Source organism: Eriocheir sinensis, chromosome 50, assembly GCF_024679095.1.
Source record: "Eriocheir sinensis breed Jianghai 21 chromosome 50, ASM2467909v1, whole genome shotgun sequence".
Lineage (NCBI taxonomy): Eukaryota > Metazoa > Arthropoda > Malacostraca > Decapoda > Varunidae > Eriocheir > Eriocheir sinensis.
In genome coordinates this window covers 7469705-7491235 of record NC_066558.1, presented here as the reverse complement: position 1 = coordinate 7491235, position 21531 = coordinate 7469705, and the positions used below count along the sequence as shown (strand labels likewise).

The following is a 21531-nucleotide window of genomic DNA, read 5'->3' as shown; positions in this document are numbered from 1 at the left end:
AGGACGAAAAGCAGCGTGAGTGTTGACCATTGTGCTTCATACATTACAACTATCAAAATGACGACCACTTCTGCCTTGGCGTTCAGAATCCTCGGTCGCAAATATGAGTTCTTGGCTCCTCTAATTCAAGGGTTAGTAATTAAGGGATTAAAAAAATATATATCAAAAGCCTTAAATACATTATAAGTACAATAAATAGGGTAATTTGGGGTATATTTTGACTTGGTGTGGTTGACGACGGCACGCTGGGAGACATGCCCTGATATGTGACTAACTAAAGCCTTGCCGGAACTGTTATGTGGGTGTGGTGTTCTGATGCTTCTGTTGTATCTTTGCACTTGTTTGTTTACAATGCGTTGTGTTATAAGGTATGTGAGTGTCCGAGTGTACAGATGTATGTATTAACCCGTCCGCTGCGATTGGCACAGATTTCGCCTTCACTGGTAGCCTGGTAACATACACTCCCAGGTCTTTCTCTGCCTCTGTGGTGGATAGTGGAGTGTTTCCCATGTGGTATTGGTGTGCTGGATATCCCTTCACTGGTAGCCTGGTAACATACACTCCCAGGTCTTTCTCTGCCTCTGTGGTGGATAGTGCAGTGTTTCCCATGTGGTATTGGTATGCTGGGTATCCCCTCCCAAGGTGCATGACTTTACATTTTCCTTCAGTGAATTGTAGCAGCCACTTTTTGTTCCATTCCTGTAACTTGGTGATGTATTCTTGTGGGAAATCCACAGTCACGGGGTTGATGAACAGATGAAACTAATACATTTTCTTGAAACTGAACCACCAACTTAATGGGCAAATAAAACTTAAATATTCTCGAGACTAAACCACTAAAATTTTACGGGCAGAGAATACAATAATAAATTCCCGGGGCCTGTCTGTAGCATCACTGCACTTGTTAGTTTATGATGTGTTATAAGGTGTGTGAGTGCCCAAGTACAGGTGTGTTAAGGTGTTCCAATTGTGAGATTGAAATGGAAATTTGAAACGACAGTAGAGCCCCATTTAGTGCAAGAATTAGGTGGATGAATGCGGTCGCGCTAACTGAATTTGCGCTAATTGAATAAAGTAACCAATATGAAAAAAGTTATTTGGTGCACACATGTGTCTGACTTTTGGGTTTGATAATTACTCAAAATACGCAGTCATCAGTTATGGAGCCGTGATGGTGACTCTTGCGGCTCAAGGTGTCGGCGGCGGCAGCAAGTGGGTGTGACAAGAGTTCAGCCCCAGCAAAGGTTCGGCGGGCAGGGTGTGGGCGTGTGTGGGCGTCGTGCCCAGCCAGGCCGACATCACACTCGTTATTATCGAGTGTGTTACGGTGACGGTGGCCACTCAGTCAATAGTGACGCCTTGCCTCATCCGCCCCGCGGGGCCAACACGGCGAAGCTCACGCCCGTGGTGACGCCCCGAGGATGGCGGCGGAGGCGGTGCCGGGACAGTGACAGTGGCTGCTGCGGCGCCACACGGGCGGCGAGCTGTGCACCGCCCCCAGCAGGAGGCGGGCCAGGGGGGGCAGGACGACGTTAGAGAGCATGAGAGACTGGGACCGTGTGGGAAGTGGTGGCGGGGGCTGTGTTGTGGTGTGGGGCAGGCCACCCAGGCCACCGCGCATCATGGTGGCTTGGCGCAATTTTCTAAATTCAGTCGTGGTGGCTGCTCGCGCTAACTGAGGCTTTCGCGCTAATTAGTTTTTTTCTTGGTAGATGGTGGCTCGCGCTAACTGATCTCGCGCTAAGTGGGGCTCTACTGTACCTCCAAACTTCACAGGCTGATAGAACTAATAAATCTTCTTGAAACCTGAACCACCAACTTAACCCGGTAGCAGCGACAGGCCAAATTTGTGGCTTTACCGTATAGCAGCGACGGGCCAAATTTGTGCCATGATTTAAACCCCCAAAAATTGATGATACATAAACTGATCACAAATGTTTTGATATATATTATGAAACTGTTTGTGTGAGTGATGATTTTTTCTCATTTTTCTCGCTTAGAGGAGCCTTTTAGAAACATGATCCCCACTGCTACTGGGTTAATGGGCAAATAAGACTACTAAATCCTTGAACCTGAACCACTAAACTTTTATGGGCAGTGAAAACAATAAATTCCCTTGACACTGCACTATGTAATCAAACTTCACGAACGAATCACCAGCTTGAGGTGTGACCCATGTTTCTGGAACCCACGACAAACAAGTTCCCAGTGAGTTGATGACGTGACAAGTTCTCGATAACACTCAGACTGCACGAGGAACAGATGAATGAAAATTTTGGATGAATAGGTATTTGTGAGGTCAAACGAAGGCTTGCTGGCAGGCGTAAAACGATGGGTGACTCTCTCTCTCTTGCCATCATCTCAACTAACAGGACACACACACACACACACATACACACGAAACTGCTTATCACTGAGTTGCGTTAGTTTCGACATGCCTTCCTGCCTGCTTGTGTGTGTGTCTAGGAGTGAGAGAGAGGCACACAAGGGAGGGAGTCAACTTAATGAAATGGAAGGTAATGCTCACTAGACTCTGGGTCCTCCGAGACTTGGGGAACTGAGGCACAAATAACGTTAGCAAAAATTGACATGCAAGATGAGAAATATACGATGCTGTGTGTGTGTCTAGGAGAGAGAGAGGCACACAAGGGAGGGAGTCAACTTAACGAGATGGAACGTAATGCTCACTAGACTCTTGGTCCTCCGAAACTTGGGGAACTGAGGCACAAAAAACGTAGGCGGAAATTGACGTGCAAGATGAGAGGTGTGTATGTGTGTGTGTGTGTGTGGGTGTGTTTTGATTACTATATGTGGACAGATGGTTCAAGAGGCAACTTGTGCACTGAATCCGGAAATAATTCTCCCTAACACTAAAGGTTATACTAATTGAAATAAAGTGCGTGATAAAAAAAGTAAATTATGAACACCAAAACTTCAATCCTACATAAATTAAGTGGACAGAAAATGCAATAAGTAACAAGTGAGATGAGATGAAAAATTAAAACTAGACAATCTTTTCATAATTTAGGACAGGTAATATAAATTGTAAGAAGAAGAAATTAGATGAAAACCTAACACAATATTATTTCTAGGTTATTTGGGACAAAATACAATGAATAAAAAGACGAGATGAGATGAAAAACTAAAACTAGACAATCTTTTCATAATTTAGGACAGGTAATATAAACTGTACGAAGAAATGAGACGAAAACTTAACACTATATTATCACAAAATGAGATGAAAAAACAAAACTATATCATCTTGTAGTTACTTGGGGCAGAACATGTAAATCGTAAAAACAAGAGATGATTTGAAGAACGAAAATTATATTATCTCTTGGTTATTCGCGACGGAAAATACAATGAATAAAAAGAAGATGAAAAACTAAAACTATATCATTTCGTAGTTACTTGGGGCAGAACATATAAATCGTAAAAAGAAGAGATGATTTGAAGAAGAGATGATTTGGAGAACTAAAATTATATTATCTCTTGGTTATTCGCGACGGAAAATACAATGAATAAAAAGAAGATGAAAAACTAAAACTATATCATTTTGTAGTTATTTGGGGCAGAACATATAAATCGTAAAAAGAAGAGATGATTTGAAGAAATGATTTGGAGTACTAAAATTATATTATCTCGGTTATTCGCGACAGAAAATACAATGAATAAAAAGAAGATGAAAAACTAAAACTATATCATCTCGTAATTACTTGGTGCAGAACATATAAATCGTAAAAACAAGAGATGATTTGAAGAACGAAAATTATATTATCTCTTGGTTATTCGCGACAGAAAATACAATGAATAAAAAGATAAAGAAAAACTAAAACTATATCATCTCGTAGTTATTTGGGACAAAATATAAATCATAAAAAGGAGCGATGATATGAAGGACTAAAATTATATTATCTTTTGGTTATTCGCGACAGAAAACACAATGAAAAAGAAAAAAAAGAAATGAGGTGAAAAAATAAAACTACATCATCTCGTAGTTATTTGGAACAGAAAATATAAATCGTAAGAAGAGATGATATGAAGAACTCAAACTATATCATCTCTTGGTTATTCGTGACGGAAAATACAAATGCTAAAAAGAAGAGATGAAAACTATAGTCAAAGCATTCAGATAGTCCATCGAGGCATTGGATTCTGCGGGTCCTTTCCTCCTAACACCTGTCCCTTCCTCTCATCTGTTACCTATAGGAAACATATGAGAGGAAAAAATAGGTGTTGTGGCTGTGTGGCAGAGCAGAGGGGAGGAATAGACCCACAAAGTCAGTGCCTCAGCGGACTATTTGAAATGGTGTGACTTTAACACCATAATTATCTTTTTGTTATTTGGGACAGAAAACGATGAAATAAAAGGAAGCAAAACGAGATAAAAAAAACTAATCCTGCATATCATTTGGTTATCTGAACTGGAGAGGAAAAAATAATTATATAACAGAAAACGATGAAATAAAAGGAAGCAAAACGAGATAAAAAAAACTAAACCTGCATATCATTTGGTTATTTGAACTGGAGAGGAAAAAATAATTATGACAGAAAACAAAATAAAACGAAGCGAAATAAGACGAGAAACTAGACCTACATGTATTATCTTTTGCTTACTTGAACTGGAGAGGAAATAAAAGATAGAAAATGGAAAAATGAAGAAAACGCAGCAAAATGAGATAAAAAAAACTATGCTGTACCTACATTATCATTTTCGTTATTTGAAGTCAAGAGAAAAAAAATCATCACAGAAAACCTAATTCCAAATAAAACGCAGCAAAATGAGATAAAAAAAATCTAAACCTATATTATTTTTGTCGTTTGAACTTGAGAAAAAAAAAACATGACAAAAAACGCAATTCCAAATAAAACGCAGCAAAACAAGAAAAAAAAACCTAAACCTACATCATCATTTGGTTATTTGAACTGGAGAAAAAAATTATTACGACAGAAAAAACAAAACAAAGAATAAAACAAAGCGAAATAAGACGAGAGACTAGACCTATATGTATTATCTTTTGCTAACTTGAACTGGAGGAAAAAAAGATAGAAAACAGAAAAACAAATAAAATGCGGCAAAATGAGATATAAAAAACCCTAAACCTATATTATCTTTTTGTCATGAACTGGGGAAAAAAAAAGTCATGATAGAAAACAAAAAACAAATAAAACGTGACAAAATGAGATAAAAAAACCTAAACCCATATTATTCTTTCGTCATTTGAACTCGAAAAAAAAAGTCATGATAGAAAACAAAAAACAAATAAAACGCGACAAAATGAGATAAAAAAACCTAAACCCATATTATTTTTTCGTCATTTGAACTCGAAAAAAAAAAAAATCATGATAGAAAACAAAAAACAAATAAAACGTGACAAAATGAGATAAAAAAACCTAAACCCACATTATTTTTTCGTCATTTGAACTCGAAAAAAAAAATCATGATAGAAAACGTAATTCCAAATAAAACACAGCAAGACAAGATAAACAAAAAAAATAAAAAAATAAACCTACTTATTTGGTTATTTGAACTGAAAAAAAAAATCATGACGGAAAACCTAATTCCAAACAAAACAAAAACGAGATAAAAAAATTCTTAGGCCTAAACCTACAGAAAACGTAATTCCAAACAGTAAACCGCAGCAAAACGAGATAAAATAAACCCTAAACCTGTCATCATTTAGTTATTTGAACTCGAGAAAAAAAAAATGTAACACTTCTGAACACATCATAAACCTAACACACAAAATATACATTAGAACACAAAAATACATTGACCAAAAGGACACAAATATATACATCCGCAAATCTCTATATACACTGGGCCTTTAGAGAGGACAGGGAGAGTATGTATAAGGGAACATGGCTACACTTAGTACTAACGCCCAACCTGATATCTGGCTTGGCTGGGTGACTTGATCCTGACTCAAGCTGTGGCAAGTTGGGGTTTTACTCTTGATCAAGCTGTGGCAAGTTGGGTTTTATTCTTGATCAAGCTGTGGCAAGTTGGGGTTTTACTCTTGATCAAGCTGTGGCAAGTTGAGTTTGGCTTTATTCTTGATCAAGCTGAGGCAAGTTAGGGTTGGTAAAGTGATCTGAGGCTGTCATTTCGGAGGCAAATTTTAATTCCTTTGAAACTAAACCACGAAGCTTCCTGATTCCTTTAAAACTGAACCCCGAAACTTCCAAATTCATCTGAAACCCTCCTCTTTAAATATTCACACTGCCAGAAACAAAACAAGAGGAAAAACAGCAATTTGATCCACTTTTTTAAACCCACTTATAAAATCTTACCACTTAAACCACTTACAGCCACTTGCTAAACCCCAACTTGACCTCTTAGCACTTAAACCTCATCCTCTTCAGATATCCACACTGCCAGAAACAAGAGAGCTGCACTTCCATCCACTTTTTAAACCACTTGCTAAACTCAAACTTGACCTCTTAGCACTTAACCCCATCCTCTTCAGATATCCTCACTGCCAGAAACAAGAGAACAGCACTTCCATCCACTTTTTAAACCCAGACTCTTCAATATTACCACTTAACCACTCTCACTGCCATTAAGACAAAGCATAAACACACCACTGCCTTCACTAACCTACCACTCCTTTACCAACCCATTATTTCCTTTACTTTTCTTTACTTTCATCCACTTATTAAACCCAGACTCTTCAATCTTACCACTCTCGCTGCCATTAACAAGACGCGTAAACACACCACTGCCTTTACCAACCCATTATTTCCTTTACTGAGAGCTTCCCGGGCTTTCCTCAGAGTGCAGGGAGCGGACCAACTCATTATAGTCGTCCACGTACCCCTCAAAGGTTAGTAACTGCTCGGCAAGGTCGCTTATCTCGTCCTCTGGGGTGTCGGCGAACATGCGTAGCTGTGGGGCACTCTGGCACTCACGGTAAAAGGTGCCAAGGTCGTTCCCTGCGTCCTGCGTCCCAGCGAAGGGGGTTTTCTGTGGGGTGAGGCAGAGAAAAGGAAAGTTTCATTTGGTCGGTGCAACATCTGTGGTCATATGCCGGAGAGAGACAGAAGGGGAAGGAATTATAGGTGAAGGGAACAGATACCAGGGGACGGGACACAACCCCTGATTAATACCTGGTACCCATTCACTGCTGGGTGGACAGGGGTGTAGGGTATCAGAAAAGCCGCCCAAATTTTTCCACTCCACCCGGGAATCGAACCCGGGCTCTCTTGGTTGTGAACCGAGTGTGCTAACCACTGCACCACAAAGCCCCCGGTGAGGCAGAGAGCGAGTCAGTATTTGGTGCATGTAAAAATAAGATAAGAAGGCATCCAGTGAGTCTCGTTTGCTCTTCAGTTGATATTGGTGACTGTGAGGTAAGATTTTGCCGTTACAATACAGACATAAGCTAAGAAGACAAGATAGACAAGAAAAAGTCGCACCAATCCCCATTTTGCTTGAATTTCTTTGGTATGTGCTTGGCTCACGTCAAATAGAGCGTCCACTTTAATAATAATGAACAGAAAGAAAGGAAAAATTGAAGTTCTCACCAGCTCCACCATAACAAAATCTGCCTCCTCCTTGAGCTGCGCCGAGGCTGTGGATTTGTGCGATGTGTCCGAGCCTGTCATGGCCACTTTCTCTCCTCCCTCCGCTGGGGCGACACCTCCACTCGGCTTCTCCTGTGGGTGGAAGGTGGAGAGTGTGGGTGATATAGGGACTTTGGGCCAGTTTTTTACGGTCCAATGGGAAGGAAGGAAGAAAAAGGATGATGATTATTGGGGAGTTCTGTTCTTGGCACCGCAATGCAGGTAAGAAAAAGGAAGACAGGGAGGAAAGAGAGAGAGAGAGAGAATGGACTATGGGAAGGGAATGAATGAGAATAAGGGAGACAGGGAGGAAAAAGGGAAAGAATGGTTTATAGGAAGGGAATGAATGAGAATAAGGGAGACAGGGAGGAAAAAGGGAGAGAAAGAATGGACTATAGGAAGGGAATGAATGAGAAAGGGAGACAGGGAGGAAAAAGGGAGAGAAAGAATGGACTATGGGAAGGGAATGAATGAGAATAAGGGAGACAGGGAGGAAATAGGGAGAGAAAGAATGGACTATGGGAAGGGAATGAATGAGGAAATAGGGAGAGAAAGAATGGACTATAGGAAGGGAATGAATGAGAATAAGGGAGACAGGGAGGAAAAAGGGAGAGAAAGAATGGACTATAGGAAGGGAATGAATGAGAATAAGGGAGACAGGGAGGAAAAAGGGAAAGAATGGTTTATAGGAAGGGAATGAATGAGAATAAGGGAGACAGGGAGGAAAAAGGGAGAGAAAGAATGGACTATAGGAAGGGAATGAATGAGAAAAAGGGAAACAGGGAGCAAATAGGGAGAGAAAGAATGGACTATGGGAAGGGAATGAATGAGAATAAGGGAGACAGGGAGGAAAAAGGGAGAGAAAGAATGGACTATGGGAAGGGAATGAATGAGAATAAGGGAGACAGGTAGGAAAAAGGAGAGAAAGAATGGACTATGGGAAGGGAATGAATGAGAATAAGGGAGACAGGGAGGAAAAGGAGAGAAAGAATGGACTATGGGAAGGGAATGAATGAGAATAAGGGAGACAGGGAGGAAAAAGGGAGAGAAAGAATGGACTATGGGAAGGGAATGAATGAGAATAAGGGAGACAGGGAGGAAAAAGGGAGAGAAAGAATGGACTATGGGAAGGGAATGAATGAGAATAAGGGAGACAGGGAGGAAAAAGGGAGAGAAAGAATGGACTATGGGAAGGGAATGAATGAGGAAATAGGGAGAGAAAGAATGGACTATGGGAAGGGAATGAATGAGAATAAGGGATTCAGGGAGTTAATAGGGTGAGAAAGAATGGACTATTGGAAGGGAATGAATGAGAATAAGGGAGACAGGGAGGAAAAAGGGAGAGAAAGAATGGACTATAGGAAGGGAATGAATGAGAATAAGGGAGACAGGAAGGAAATAGGGAAAGAATGGACTATAGGAAGGGAATGAATGAGAATAAGGGAGACAGGAAGGAAATAGGGAGAGAAAGAATGGACTATGGGAAGGGAATGAATGAGAATAAGGGAGACAGGAATGAAATCGGGAGAGAAAGTATGGACTATGGAAGGAATGAATGAGAATAAGGGAGACAGGAGGAAATAGGGAAAGAATGGACTATGGGAAGGGAATGAATGAGAATAAGGGAGACAGGGAGGAAATAGGGAAAGAATGGACTATGGGAAGGGAATGAATGAGAATAAGGGAGACAGGAAGGAAATAGGGAGAGAAAGAATGGACTATGGGAAGGGAATGAATGAGAATAAGGGAGACAGGGAGGAAATAGGGAAAGAATGGACTATGGGAAGGGAATGAATGAGAATAAGGGAGACAGGGAGGAAATAGGGACAGAAAGGACTATGGGAAGGGAATGAATGAGAATAAGGGAGACAGGAAGGAAATAGGGAGAGAAAGAATGGACTATGGGAAGGTAATGAATGATAATAAGGGAGACAGGAAGGAAATAGGGAGAGAAAGAATGGACTATGGGAAGGGAATGAATGAGAATAAGGGAGACAGGAAGGAAATAGGGAGAGAAAGAATGGACTATGGGAAGGGAATGAATGAGGAAATAGGGAGAGAAAGAATGGACTATAGGAAGGGAATGAATGAGAATAAGGGAGACAGGGAGGAAATAGGGAAAGAATGGACTATGGGAAGGGAATGAATGAGAATAAGGGAGACAGGAAGGAAATAGGGAGAGAAAGAATGGACTATGGGAAGGGAATGAATGAGAATAAGGGAGACAGGAAGGAAATAGGGAAAGAATGGACTAAGTGAAGGGAATGAATGAGAATAAGGAGACAGGGAGGAAATAGGGAAAGAATGGACTATGGGAAGGGAATGAATGAGAATAAGGGAGACAGGAAGGAAATAGGGAGAGAAAGAATGGACTATAGGAAGGGAATGAATGAGAATAAGGGAGACAGGAAGGAAATAGGGAGAGAAAGAATGGACTATGGGAAGGGAATGAATGAGAATAAGGGAGACAGGGAGGAAATAGGGAAAGAATGGACTATGGGAAGGGAATGAATGAGAATAAGGGAGACAGGAAGGAAATAGGGAGAGAAAGAATGGACTATGGGAAGGGAATGAATGAGAATAAGGGAGACAGGAAGGAAATAGGGAGAGAAAGAATGGACTATGGGAAGGGAATGAATGAGAATAAGGGAGACAGGAAGGAAATAGGGAGAGAAAGAATGGACTATGGGAAGGGAATGAATGAGAATAAGGGAGACAGGAAGGAAATAGGGAGAGAAAGAATGGACTATGGGAAGGGAATGAATGAGAATAAGGGAGACAGGAAGGAAATAGGGAAAGAATGGACTATGGGAAGGGAATGAATGAGAATAAGGGAGACAGGAAGGAAATAGGGAGAGAAAGAATGGACTATGGGAAGGGAATGAATGAGAATAAGGGAGACAGGAAGGAAATAGGGAAAGAATGGACTATGGGAAGGGAATGAATGAGAATGAGGGAGACAGGGAGGAAATAGGGAAAGAATGGACTATGGGAAGGGAATGAATGAGGAAAAGGAAGACAGGGAGGAAATACACAGAGAAAGAATGGACTATGGGAAGGGAATGAATGAGGAAAAGGAAAATGGGGAGGAAATAGGGAAAAAGAAATGAAGACAGGAAGAGGAATACAAAAAGGGCGGCACCAGTAAAGGACTGAAACGAACTTTGAAAAAAAGTTACCATATTTCGCAGCGTATAACACGCTACAGCGTATAACGCGCACCCCAAACTTTAAGACAACAATTTTGGGGAAAAAAAAAGTTCTTAAAATGCTCAGAAATATGTACGGTTAAAGAACACTGGCGATGTACAGTTTCCCGAAATGTATATATTTTTGGCGTAACCTGTACTGCTTGAATTGACAAGTGTCCTTGAGTAAAGCAATGAAAATGGCGGCCGTGCTGGTGTTGTGAGAAATACATCCTCGTACAAACTGATGATGCACAGCTTCTGATATCATAATTAGCCTATTATTCTCACCATCACTCGTAGGTTATGACAGACAACTAGGCAAGACGCAATTTAGCCCGTTCTGGTGACACGCGGCATGCAGCTGTTTGCTGTATGGGTGTGGTTGTAAAGGAGGTGGTGGGGGGAGCAAGGACAGTCCACTCTGACATGGACCAATCAGAATAAAGTTATAATGGAGTGTGGAATAGTGTTGGAACATGTAGCTTGTACTGCTCGAATTGGCAACAGTGCACCTTAGTCATACAAAACAATGCAAATGGCGGCTGGGTCGTGTCGGCCCTCGACGGAGAAGCGGGATCACAACAAGGCATGGGCGATCCCCCACTGATTTAATTTTTGTATAGTAGTTATTTGATCGCCCTGTATTCTATGGTAACATATTATAAGACAGCTATGGACTATGAAAGATCATAAACAATAATAAAGGTAAGTTTGCAGTTGTCATTGGACAAGACAAGAAAAAAACCGTTATAACACCCCAAAGAAGAAAAAAATCAATAAAAATTTGTACCTTCGGCATATAACGCGCAGGGGTAAACTTTCAGGCATTTTTTATGTGAAAAAGGTGCGCGTTATACGCCACGAAATACGGTACATATTTTTCTTCTTTTTCATCATCGTCGTCATCCTCAGGGTTTAGATGACTTAGATGATGATGAAAAAAAAAGAGAAATGAGAAGATGGGAAGAATAAGGAGATTGGAAGCTTAACAAGAACAGTAACACTAGATTTGAAGTCGTAAATGAGAGGAAATAAGAAAAATAATGTGGTTCCATAGTACACCAAACACAATAAACTTACACATCACTCAACGAAACAAACGACACAAACAAATAACACACAAGTAAGTTACAAGTCCATTACGAGCGCTGACCTGAGACTGTGGCGCGGCGGCTGTGGTGGCGGTGGTGGTGGCGGCCTCTCTATCCCCCTTGACTTCCATGGTGGAGGTGAGGAGGTTGGAGAATGGGATGTCGGGCAGGAAGAAGTCGTCAGGTTTGGGTGGCTTGGCGTCAACAAAGGCCACAGACACCTTGCGCTCAGGCTGCTGGGTGTGTCCTCGGCAGCTGCTCTCACTGTGAAGGGGCGTAGGGTGTTTGTTAAGGGTGTTTGCTATGGGTGCTGGAGTAGGGGGAAGGGGCTCATTTAGGTATTAATTTATCAAAACACCTCTCCTCCTGAAATTGACCTCACCTTTAGCCACCCTTGTAAACTTTTTGATTGGGGCAGTGACTAGCAGGCTTTTTTTCTCTTCTTTTTTGTTTTGTTTCTGCCCTTGAGCTGCTTTTTTCTTTTTTTGCCCTTGAGCTGCTTTTTTTTCTTTTTTTTTTCCCTTGAGCTGCTATTTTTTTTTCCCTTGAGCTGCTTCCTTTACAGTAAAAAGAAAAAAAGGAGTGAAACTGCTCCCCCCCTCAAAAAAAAATAAGCCACTTAACCCAGTAGCTGCGAGGATCATGTTTCTTAATGGTCCCTCTAAGCAAGAAAAATGAGACAAAATCATCACTCAAACAAACCATTTCATAATATATATCAAAGCATTTGTGATCGGTTTATGCATCATCTATTTTGGGGGTTTATATCATGGCACAAGTTTGTCCCGTCGCTGGTACACGGTAAAGCCACAAGTTTGGACCGTCGCTGCTGCACGGTAAAGCCACAAATTTGGACCCTCGCTGCTGCACGGTAAAGCCACAAATTTGGACCATCGCTGCTGCACGGTAAAGCCACAAATCTGGACCATCGCTGCTGCACGGTAAAGCCACAAATTTGGACCGTCGCTGCTACACGGTAAAGCCACAAATTTGGACCGTCGCTGCTACACGGTAAAGCCACAAATTTGGACCGTCGCTGCTACACAGTAAAGCCACAAGTTTGGACTGTCGCTGCTACCAGGTTAAGGGAGGCAGTAGCTGAGTGGTCAGTGTGTGGCCATGGTGTTGTGAAGGCCCAGGGTTCAAGTCCCGCCCACCACTATCAGCTGACAGTGTTTAGTTATCATCAACTGGCTCTAAGACTACCCACATGCTGTTCTGAAGACCACCTATCAACCTGGACTCTAGACAATCTCTCTAAAGAGGCTAAAAGATGAGCTCTGGGGGACAGCATGAGCCAAGCAAGATGGCGCCACTATAAACACTTGCTGTGCCACTCCAGGCTGAGGCCGACCACCAGGCCCAACCAAGAAAGCCTACCAGGGCCATAGGTAGACTTAGTAAAAAATCTAGCCACTCACCTGCTTGTTCTGGAGCGTGGGGTGGAGGGGTGGTCAGGGGGGGAGGTGGTGAAGAGCCGTCCAGCGTCCTGACTCTCATCGGAGGTCTGTGTCGCCTCAGAGCTGTCCGTCCCTCTGAGCAAGAAGAAACGTTTAAGGAATTATTTTTGTACCTCCATTAATCATTTGCTTTCAACTTTGCACTTCAATAAAGGCGATAACATTAGACTGGCAAGGTTTGTTTTTGAGGTATTAATTCACAGACACACAATCACACACACAGTTAGTAAATATATCAACAAAGATGCTACAAGAAGAGGAGGAGGAGGAAGAAAAAGTAGTAGTAGAAAGAGAGAAACGAAGAAAACAGGAGAAATAGAAAGAACGAAAGAAGAAAGAACACACCCACATAGTTTCTCGACAAAGACGTTACAAGAATTTCCACGTCATACAAACACACACACACACACACCTGTCGCCCCCTCTTCTGCAGTGCCGGGGCGAGATCTCGGGCTTAAAATGATCGCTCTTCACCATGATGGGGTCGTGAACAGGGCTGCGAACAGGGGGCGCGAGGGTGATCTGGGTACGATACGCCACGCTCAGCAGCAAGGTGGACTCCGGGGTGGTGACCTGACCCAGCCTGGCGTGGACGTAATTTTCCCCTGCGAGGATGAGACGGTTTGGGGTCAGTTTGTGGGACGAGAGAACTTGGGTCAGGAGTAAAAAATGATAGAAGAGGAAGTAGAAAAATGAGAAGAAGAAGAAGAGGAAGAACATGGGAGTAAGAATGAAAGGAAGAAGAATGAGAAGAGGAAGAGAAGAGAAGAACATGGTAATAAGAATGAAAGGAAGAAGAATGAGAAGAGGAAGAACATGGGAATAAGAATGAAAGGAAGAAGAATGAGAAGAGGAAGAGAAGAGAAGAACATGGGAATAAGAATGAAAGGAAGAAGAATGAGAAGAGGAAGAGAAGAGAAGAACATGGGAATAAGAATGAAAGGAAGAAGAATGAGAAGAGGAAGAGAAGAGAAGAACATGGGAATAAGAATGAAAGGAAGAAGAATGAGAAGAGGAAGAGAAGAACATGGGAATAAGAATGAAAGGAAGAAGAATGAGAAGAAGGAAAGAGAAGAGAAAGAACATGGGAATAAGAATGAAAGGAAGAAGAATGAGAAGAGGAAGAGAAGAACATGGGAATAAGAATGAAAGGAAGAAGAATGAGAAGAAGGAAAGAGAAGAGAAGAACATGGAAGTAAGAATGAAAGGAAGAAGAGAAACTAAGAAGAATGAGAAGAAGGAAAGAGAAGAGAAGAACATGGAAATAAGAATGAAAGGAAGAAGAGAAACTAGAAGAATGAGAAGAAGAAGAAGAAGAGAAAGAACATGGAAGTAAGAATGAAGGAAATAATAATAAAAGGAAACAACAACAAACAGCAACAACAACAACTAGAAAGAATGAGAAGAAGAAGAAAAAGGAGAACAAGAAAATGACCAATAAAAGAAAGAAGAAGAAGAGGAGGAAGAGAGAGAGGAACAGGACAAACTAGAAGAAGAAAAAGAAGAAAATAGAAGAAGAAGAAGAAGAAGAAGAAGAAGAAGAAGAGAGGAACAAGGACAAACTGGAAGAAGAGAAAGAAGAAAAAAATAGAAGAAGAAGAAGAAGAAGACATTAACAAAAGAAAGAATGAGAAGAAAAAAATTAAAAAGAAAAACTGAAATATCTTGACAAACATTATTATCATCCCTACACACACACACACACACACACACACACACACACACCAAGGATCTCAAACTCCGGGTCGCCAAGATAGACTCGGTAGCAGATGACGAAGGAGTCCGGGCCCTGTCGGAACGCAAGCTTGTAGGCGGGCGTGATGCGCGTTACCGAAAGGAGGGACTTGAGCAGCACCTGGTGGGAGAGAGATGGAGGAAAGGGTTCAAATACCTCTCTGATGCCTTGCTCGGTAGATGGAGTTTGCCACGTGAGGAGAGGAGAGAAGAGGGAAAATAGGAATAAAGAATGAGAGAAAGGGAAAGAAAGGAAAAGAAAGGAAAAGAAAGAAAGAAGGCAAAGGAAAGGGTTCAAATACCTCTCTAATGCCTTCCTCAGTAGATGGATTTTGCCACATAAGGAGAGGAAAGGAAGGAGGCAAAAAAAAGGAAAGACAAGGAATGGAAAAAGAAAGAAGAGAAACAGCATAAGAAAAAGGAGAAAAAACAGGAAAGAAAGAAAAAGAATGAAAGAGGAAAAAAAGAAGAAAGAAAGAACATAAGGAAAAGTAGGAAAGAAGGAAAAAGAAAAAAAAAAATTATGAAAGAGAAACAGGGAAGAAAAAACGCAGGAAAATCGGAGAAAAAGAAAGAACGAAAAAAGAAAAAAAGAACGAAAGAAAAAGAAGAGAAGAGAAAACGCAAGAAAAAAAACAAAAATAATGAAAAAAATACAAGAGAAACAGGAAAGAAAAAAACACAGGAAAATCGAAGTAAAAGAAAGAACAAAAGAAGAAAAGGAGGGGAGAAAACGCAAGAAAACAAAACAAAAAATAGAAAGAAAAACAGAAAAAAAGAGAAAAACACACACACACACAAACACACATACACACACACTCACCGTCATCCTGTTATATATCGTCGGGTTGATGCGCGCCGGGGACGTATCACACGCGTCCAGCACCGTCAGCGTCCACAGCTCAAGGACGAGGGTGTCATTGGTTGGTGTGCGCAGCAGTATCTCAACCACCAGCGGCTTGCCCTTCTCCGGGAGGTGGCCGCCCAGACTCTTCTTCGCCTCGTGCTGTATCTCTCCGATGTCCTCAATGCCAAGGTTGAACTAAAGGGGGGGAGAGGGAGGGGGAGAGGGTCATTATAGGAGTGGTGGTGGTGGAGGTGACACTGTGCATGGGAGGCAGGAAGAGAAATACGATAAAATAAAATAAAATAAAAATAAAAAGAAGAAAGGAATAAAGGAAGATGGGAAGGAAGGAAAAAAAGAAAGGAAGACAAGAAGAGGAACACCAAAATAAAGAACAGAAGAAAAAAAGGAGGAAAGGAAAAGAAAATGAAGAAAGACGAAGAGAAAAGATAAAAAAAAAAGGAAAAAAGAAAAAGAAAATAGAATGAAAGAAAAAGAAAGACAAAGAAAAAAGAACAAAAGAAAAAAGAAAAAAGAAAATAGAGAGAATGAAAGAAAAAGAAAGAAACACAAAATTAAAGAAAATGAAAAAAAAAAAAAAAAAAAAAAGAAAGACAAAATTAAAGAAAATTAAAAAAAAAAAAAAAAAAAACGCGAAAACCTACCCAGTCCGAACCCTGCACCGGCGACTTTGACCTCGTGTGCGCCTTCTCCCCAAGCCGGCTCTGGATCACCACCTGGACCACCTTCTGCGTCAGTATCTTGGTGAGGCGGCCCAGCTCTCGGCGGTCCTCGGGGCTCAGCGGACGACCCGACATCTTCAGGGCACGTTTTCCCCTTACGATTTTACGCTCAGAACGTTCTCGAGTGTCTGAGTGAGTGGGGTGAACGTAGGGTGGGGTGACGCACTGGGGACATGGTGGCGGGTACAGGGGTGCGAAGGGGAGCAAGGGGAGAGTATGCGGTGTTTCTTTGAGTCTGGTGGTAGTGGTGGTGGTGGTAGGTGAAGTTAGCAATGTTATGTTATTTTTTTAGGTGGTGTCGTAAGCGCTGGTAGGGTCTCTTCAGGGGCCTGTTATGTTATATTAATTCTGGTGTTGGTGTTGATGGTGTGGGGGTAAGGGATGAGGGGGGGATAGACAGGGTAGTTTTATGTCGCTTGTGGTGTTGGTAAGGAGAGGGAGGGAGGAGGGAGGGGAAATTTGGGCAAGGTGGTTATTCTATTCTGGTTCTTACACTTGACGAGACTTTCAATTAACAGGACATGAAACAGCCATTGGTCAACCCTCCAAAGTCCGAGGCACTCAAGGCATCACTTCTCCGATGGGCCTTTCCTTTAACTTTGACCTTTATTTTTATGTCTCAACAGCTAGCCTTTGTTCAAGATATGACTCCCCGCCTTCACTGCTTCTCAAGGCCGGTCGCTCCCACTACCTGGAAAGAGAAAGGAGAATGGCTGCAAGAAATGGTATGATGGATGTTATAATGATTACCAGTAAGTATTCATAAGTAAAAGCTTTGCACTACCTAAATTGTCCACTGTTCTCAGGTAATTTTGAGGAGTATTTGTACTGGACCTAATCTTTGTGGCGTGATGATAATGCTGGTCTAAAGTAATAAGCACAAGTGGAGTCTGGGGGGTGGAGGGGGGCAGCATAAGCCAACCAAGATGGAAAGTTGGAAAGTTTCGTTTAGTCGGCGCAACATCTGTGGTCATATGCCGGAGAGAGACAGAAGGGGAAGGAATTATAGAAGGGAACAGATCCCAGAAGACGGGACACAACCCCCGATTAACACCTGGTACCCATTCACTGCTAGGTGGACAGGGGCGTAGGGTATCTGAAAAGCCGCCCAAATTTTTCCACTCGAACCCGGGCTCCCTCGGTTGTGAGCCGAGTGTGCTAACCACTGCACCACGAAGCCCCTCCAAGCAAGATGGTGCCACTATAAAACACTTGCCTGCCCCACTAGCACTAACCCTATCAGGAACTCCAACTGGTGCTAGAGCTTGAACATAAGAACAAAAAGTACTATTCTTCTTTTGAGCTGTTCCACTTTGTATCGCTTCTTAGGTCCTCCTTGGTACTTCTTTACACTTAACCCGGTAGCAGCGGGGATCATTTTTCTTAATAGTCCCTCTAAGCGAGAAAAATGAGACAAAATCGTCATTCAAGCAAACCATCTCATAATATATATCAACGCATTTGTGATCAGTTTATGCATCATCTATTTTGGGGGGTTTATATCATGGCACAAATTTGGCCCGTCGCTGGTACACGGTAAAGCCACAAATTTGGCCCGTCGCTGCTACTGGGTTATATACTTCACATCGCACTCTTCGTTACTTCACTGTGCACACTTATATACTTCGCCCTGCACTGAGCTCATTTCTGCACCATACCCATACTTCACACTTTTCCCTCTGTTGATCCCACACCCCACCTGAGCTTCCACCTCTCAGTTTAAGTTTAATGAAGAGCTTTTCTATTCTCTTTTTCTATTACTCCCTCGGTCCCACACGTCCTCTGCATGTATCGAAACACATGAGAAATTAATCACAACAAGGAGAGGGTATTCCCCGGCTGCCTGGGATTGAACCCGTGACCAGCGTGATGGGAGAGCCACTCTTTACCAAGTCGGCCAAAGAGTTACCCCGCTGGCTAAGTGGGTTATGGGAGGCTCGTTCATCAGGCATAGTCGCCGCACTACATAGGATAGTACAGGTGTGCTGCACTGACTTACCTGTTGATTGCCTCTCCTCACATTTTGGCTGAATGGGAATACGGCCCAAACTGTACGTGTATCCCTCTAATATTTGCTCTCTGAAACAAGAATCAACTGTTAGATTTAGCAAGGTTTGAAGATTAGTGGATGACATATAAAACAGCAGAAGAGTAGTTGGATTAAAAGGAAAGAAGATATCAGTGAGTTAATAAAACAAATATTTACCACAACATTCCCTGGCTTAGGCTGGGTTAGGTTAAAGGCTCAAGGGTAAAGTTGTAATGACCCACTTGATGCAGGAGGCCCCTAAACACTCAGTCAGTTAGGGGTGGGCCTCCTTAACCAAGTAATAGGCCGGTGGTTTCACTCTGGCTGGTTGTGGGTTTATCCCAGGAGTTAGATATGCAAGTTTCCCACTTTCCAGACTAAGATCAATTTCTCATGTTTTTCGTGACACAAAGATATCATGAATGATGGAAAGGGAATTCTGTGGGGATTATTGAGGAAAGGGCAGCCTACTAATTTCGAGACACTGCTTATTTCTGGACGAAATATGCTTTTTATTGTGGGGACAAGATTTCTTTCCAGAAATCACTAAATGACTTTTCAACGCCTGAGGTGCAGCCACCGCCGCCCGTTACCACCGGCCTGCGTAGTGGACCACCCCCACTGCTGTCCCGTCCCATCCCGTGCTGTGTATTTCCGTCGCCCCGCACCACATGCCAAAGAAATTTAAACTGACCTAACCTAACTTAACCTAGTGTAACATACCTAACAGAGGGGCCTTTGCCTCCCACCAAAACCCATAACAAGGGGACTTTGCCCCCCTCGATCCCCTCAATAGGAGGGCTTTGCCCCCCATCACCACCTCTAACAAGGGGACTTTGCCCCCTTCGAACCACCTTTTACTTTACAGAAGTCATATGTTACTGCACTGCATTCAGGGTCCAAAAAAGAATGCATCTACTTCCACAGCCTTTCTTAGTTTCTTTTTCCTGAGGACTTGTACATGTGGTGTTTGCCTCCCCAAGGCCTCACAAACATGGAGAGGGATGACTTTTGCTTCCTGGCCCTGGCAGCCTTGAGGCCAGCTGATCCTTGGGGCTTCACTTCTCGACCCTCCAGGCAGCACACGGCCAGACTAACCACACGGACACAAGTTTCAAACCCCGAGGACTTCCCCTGGTGCTGCTCGCCCTACAGACACCTCCAAAATATGATGATGAAATTGAGTTGCGGAAATATTGGGAAACGTTCCTTTATTCACGTGTTGAAGGACTGCTAGGGAATATTAAGCGGTCATTTCTCTACTATAATTCCCTCGGAGTGTAGTATTGCTATTTAGCCTTCAGCAGCGCCATTATTTAAGGGCTAATGGGGGTATTTAGGGTAATATTGTGGTGGTAAGGAAAATATTGGAAAATGGGTCTTGGCTCTCATCCACAGCCATGTTAAGCACTCATTCCTATATCTTAAGTTCATCAGTGTGTACTTAAGGTATTTATGGTCAAGAAATGCTTGTAAATAAGGCATAATGGTGTTAAATAGGGCAATGTTATGGTGGCGCTGACCTGGCGTGAAGGAGGACACGTCTGGCACCTGTTTACATCTGTGTGCCACCCTGCAGATTATCGTACTCAACACACTCTAATTACCTGTCTGGGCCTTAACTACTACATAAAGACATCAGTTATTAAGCGTTTTAGCGATATTTATAAGTGGAAGTCGTTATTTCTAAGGCCTTGAGGGATTTTGGCAATGTTCTGAGTACGACACTTTGGTATCGCTGACCTCAACATACACTAATTACCTGGTTTCTGAGCCTTAACTACTTCATAAAGACAGCAGCTATTAAGGGTTTTGAAATTAATTAGGAGTGAGTGTCGTTATTTCTGTGGCCTTGATAGATTTTTGGTCAAACTGATTATGACAATGTTCTGAGTACGACACTTTGGTAACGCTGACCTCAACACACGCTATTTACCTGATTTCTGAGCCTTAACTACTACATAAAGACAGCAATAATTAAGGGTTTTAGCTATATTTATAAGTGGGAGTCGTTATTTCTGTGGTTTTGATAGATTTTTGGTCAAAGTGATAATGGCGATGTTCCGAGTACGACACTTTGGTGACGCTGACCATCACCTCCCAGTGACCTGTGAGGCTGCTCCCTGCAGCTAGGCTGGTTATCCTGGTATAGCAGCCTGTAATTAGCCTGCTCCCTCATGATTATTTTAGCCACAATGTAACAAAATCCTCAACCGACTCCCGCAGAGGGTGACGTAGCAATTTTTGAACATTAATATGCCGAGATAGTTTGGCACCACAGAGTTATATAACTCTGTTGTTTGACAGACTGCCGTAGCACCAGAGGTGGGCAGATGCGGTACTTAGTGCGGTAGTACCGCATCACAAAAAAGTGCCGCATTAACCACAAAATTTCTGAAAATACCGCACTACCGCGGACCGCACTAAAAATCCTGCGGTACTTTTTTGCGGTACTTTGAAAACTATCGAAGACGACATTTGCAGCGCGGCGTGCTCACAGAATTTTTTATTTTTTTAATTTTTTTAGTTTTTTTTTTTTTTTTTTTTACAGTGAATCGGACTTGGGCCGCTTTCACAGTCTTGTTTCGATCGTTACCAATGGCGGCGATCGCTGCTGCAGTATTTCCATGTAAAACTGTCCGATGGGGTAGTGGCGGCTGCGGGGTTAGCCTAGCCCCGCACCTTGCCACACACTCTCAACACTCCTCGCTTCCTCTGCAGCCGCCACTACCCCTCGGCCACCTTCACGAGGAAAACTATAGCGACGATCGGCGCCATTGCGAACGATCATAACAAAACGACTGTGAAGCTACAGTCACCAGAATCAGTGATTCAATCATTCTGACTTCTTAGTTATTGTTCAAAATTAAGTA

The 21531-nt window shown here is 42.4% G+C and overlaps 1 protein-coding gene and 1 long non-coding RNA gene across 2 annotated transcripts; one reads left to right on the top strand and one right to left on the bottom strand.

Annotated features, from left to right (window-relative positions):
• Positions 1-319: 319 nt before the first annotated feature.
• On the top strand, positions 320-6685 carry LOC126982369 (uncharacterized). Its single transcript, XR_007735149.1, has 3 exons — positions 320-468; positions 568-5141; positions 5241-6685. It is a non-coding gene; the product is annotated as an uncharacterized LOC126982369 (long non-coding RNA).
• A 3-nt stretch (positions 6686-6688) lies between these two features.
• On the bottom strand, positions 6689-20229 carry LOC126982362 (autophagy-related protein 13-like). Its single transcript, XM_050834373.1, has 10 exons — positions 20182-20229; positions 18629-18708; positions 16552-17320; positions 15866-16084; positions 15034-15163; positions 13721-13913; positions 13270-13383; positions 11911-12112; positions 7528-7659; positions 6689-6967 (listed from the first exon to the last, which is right to left on the bottom strand). Exons 3-10 carry the CDS (start codon positions 16702-16704, stop codon positions 6749-6751), a joined length of 1362 nt encoding a protein of 453 aa, XP_050690330.1. The 5' UTR covers positions 16705-17320; positions 18629-18708; positions 20182-20229; the 3' UTR covers positions 6689-6748.
• Between the last annotated feature and the right edge of the window lie 1302 nt (positions 20230-21531).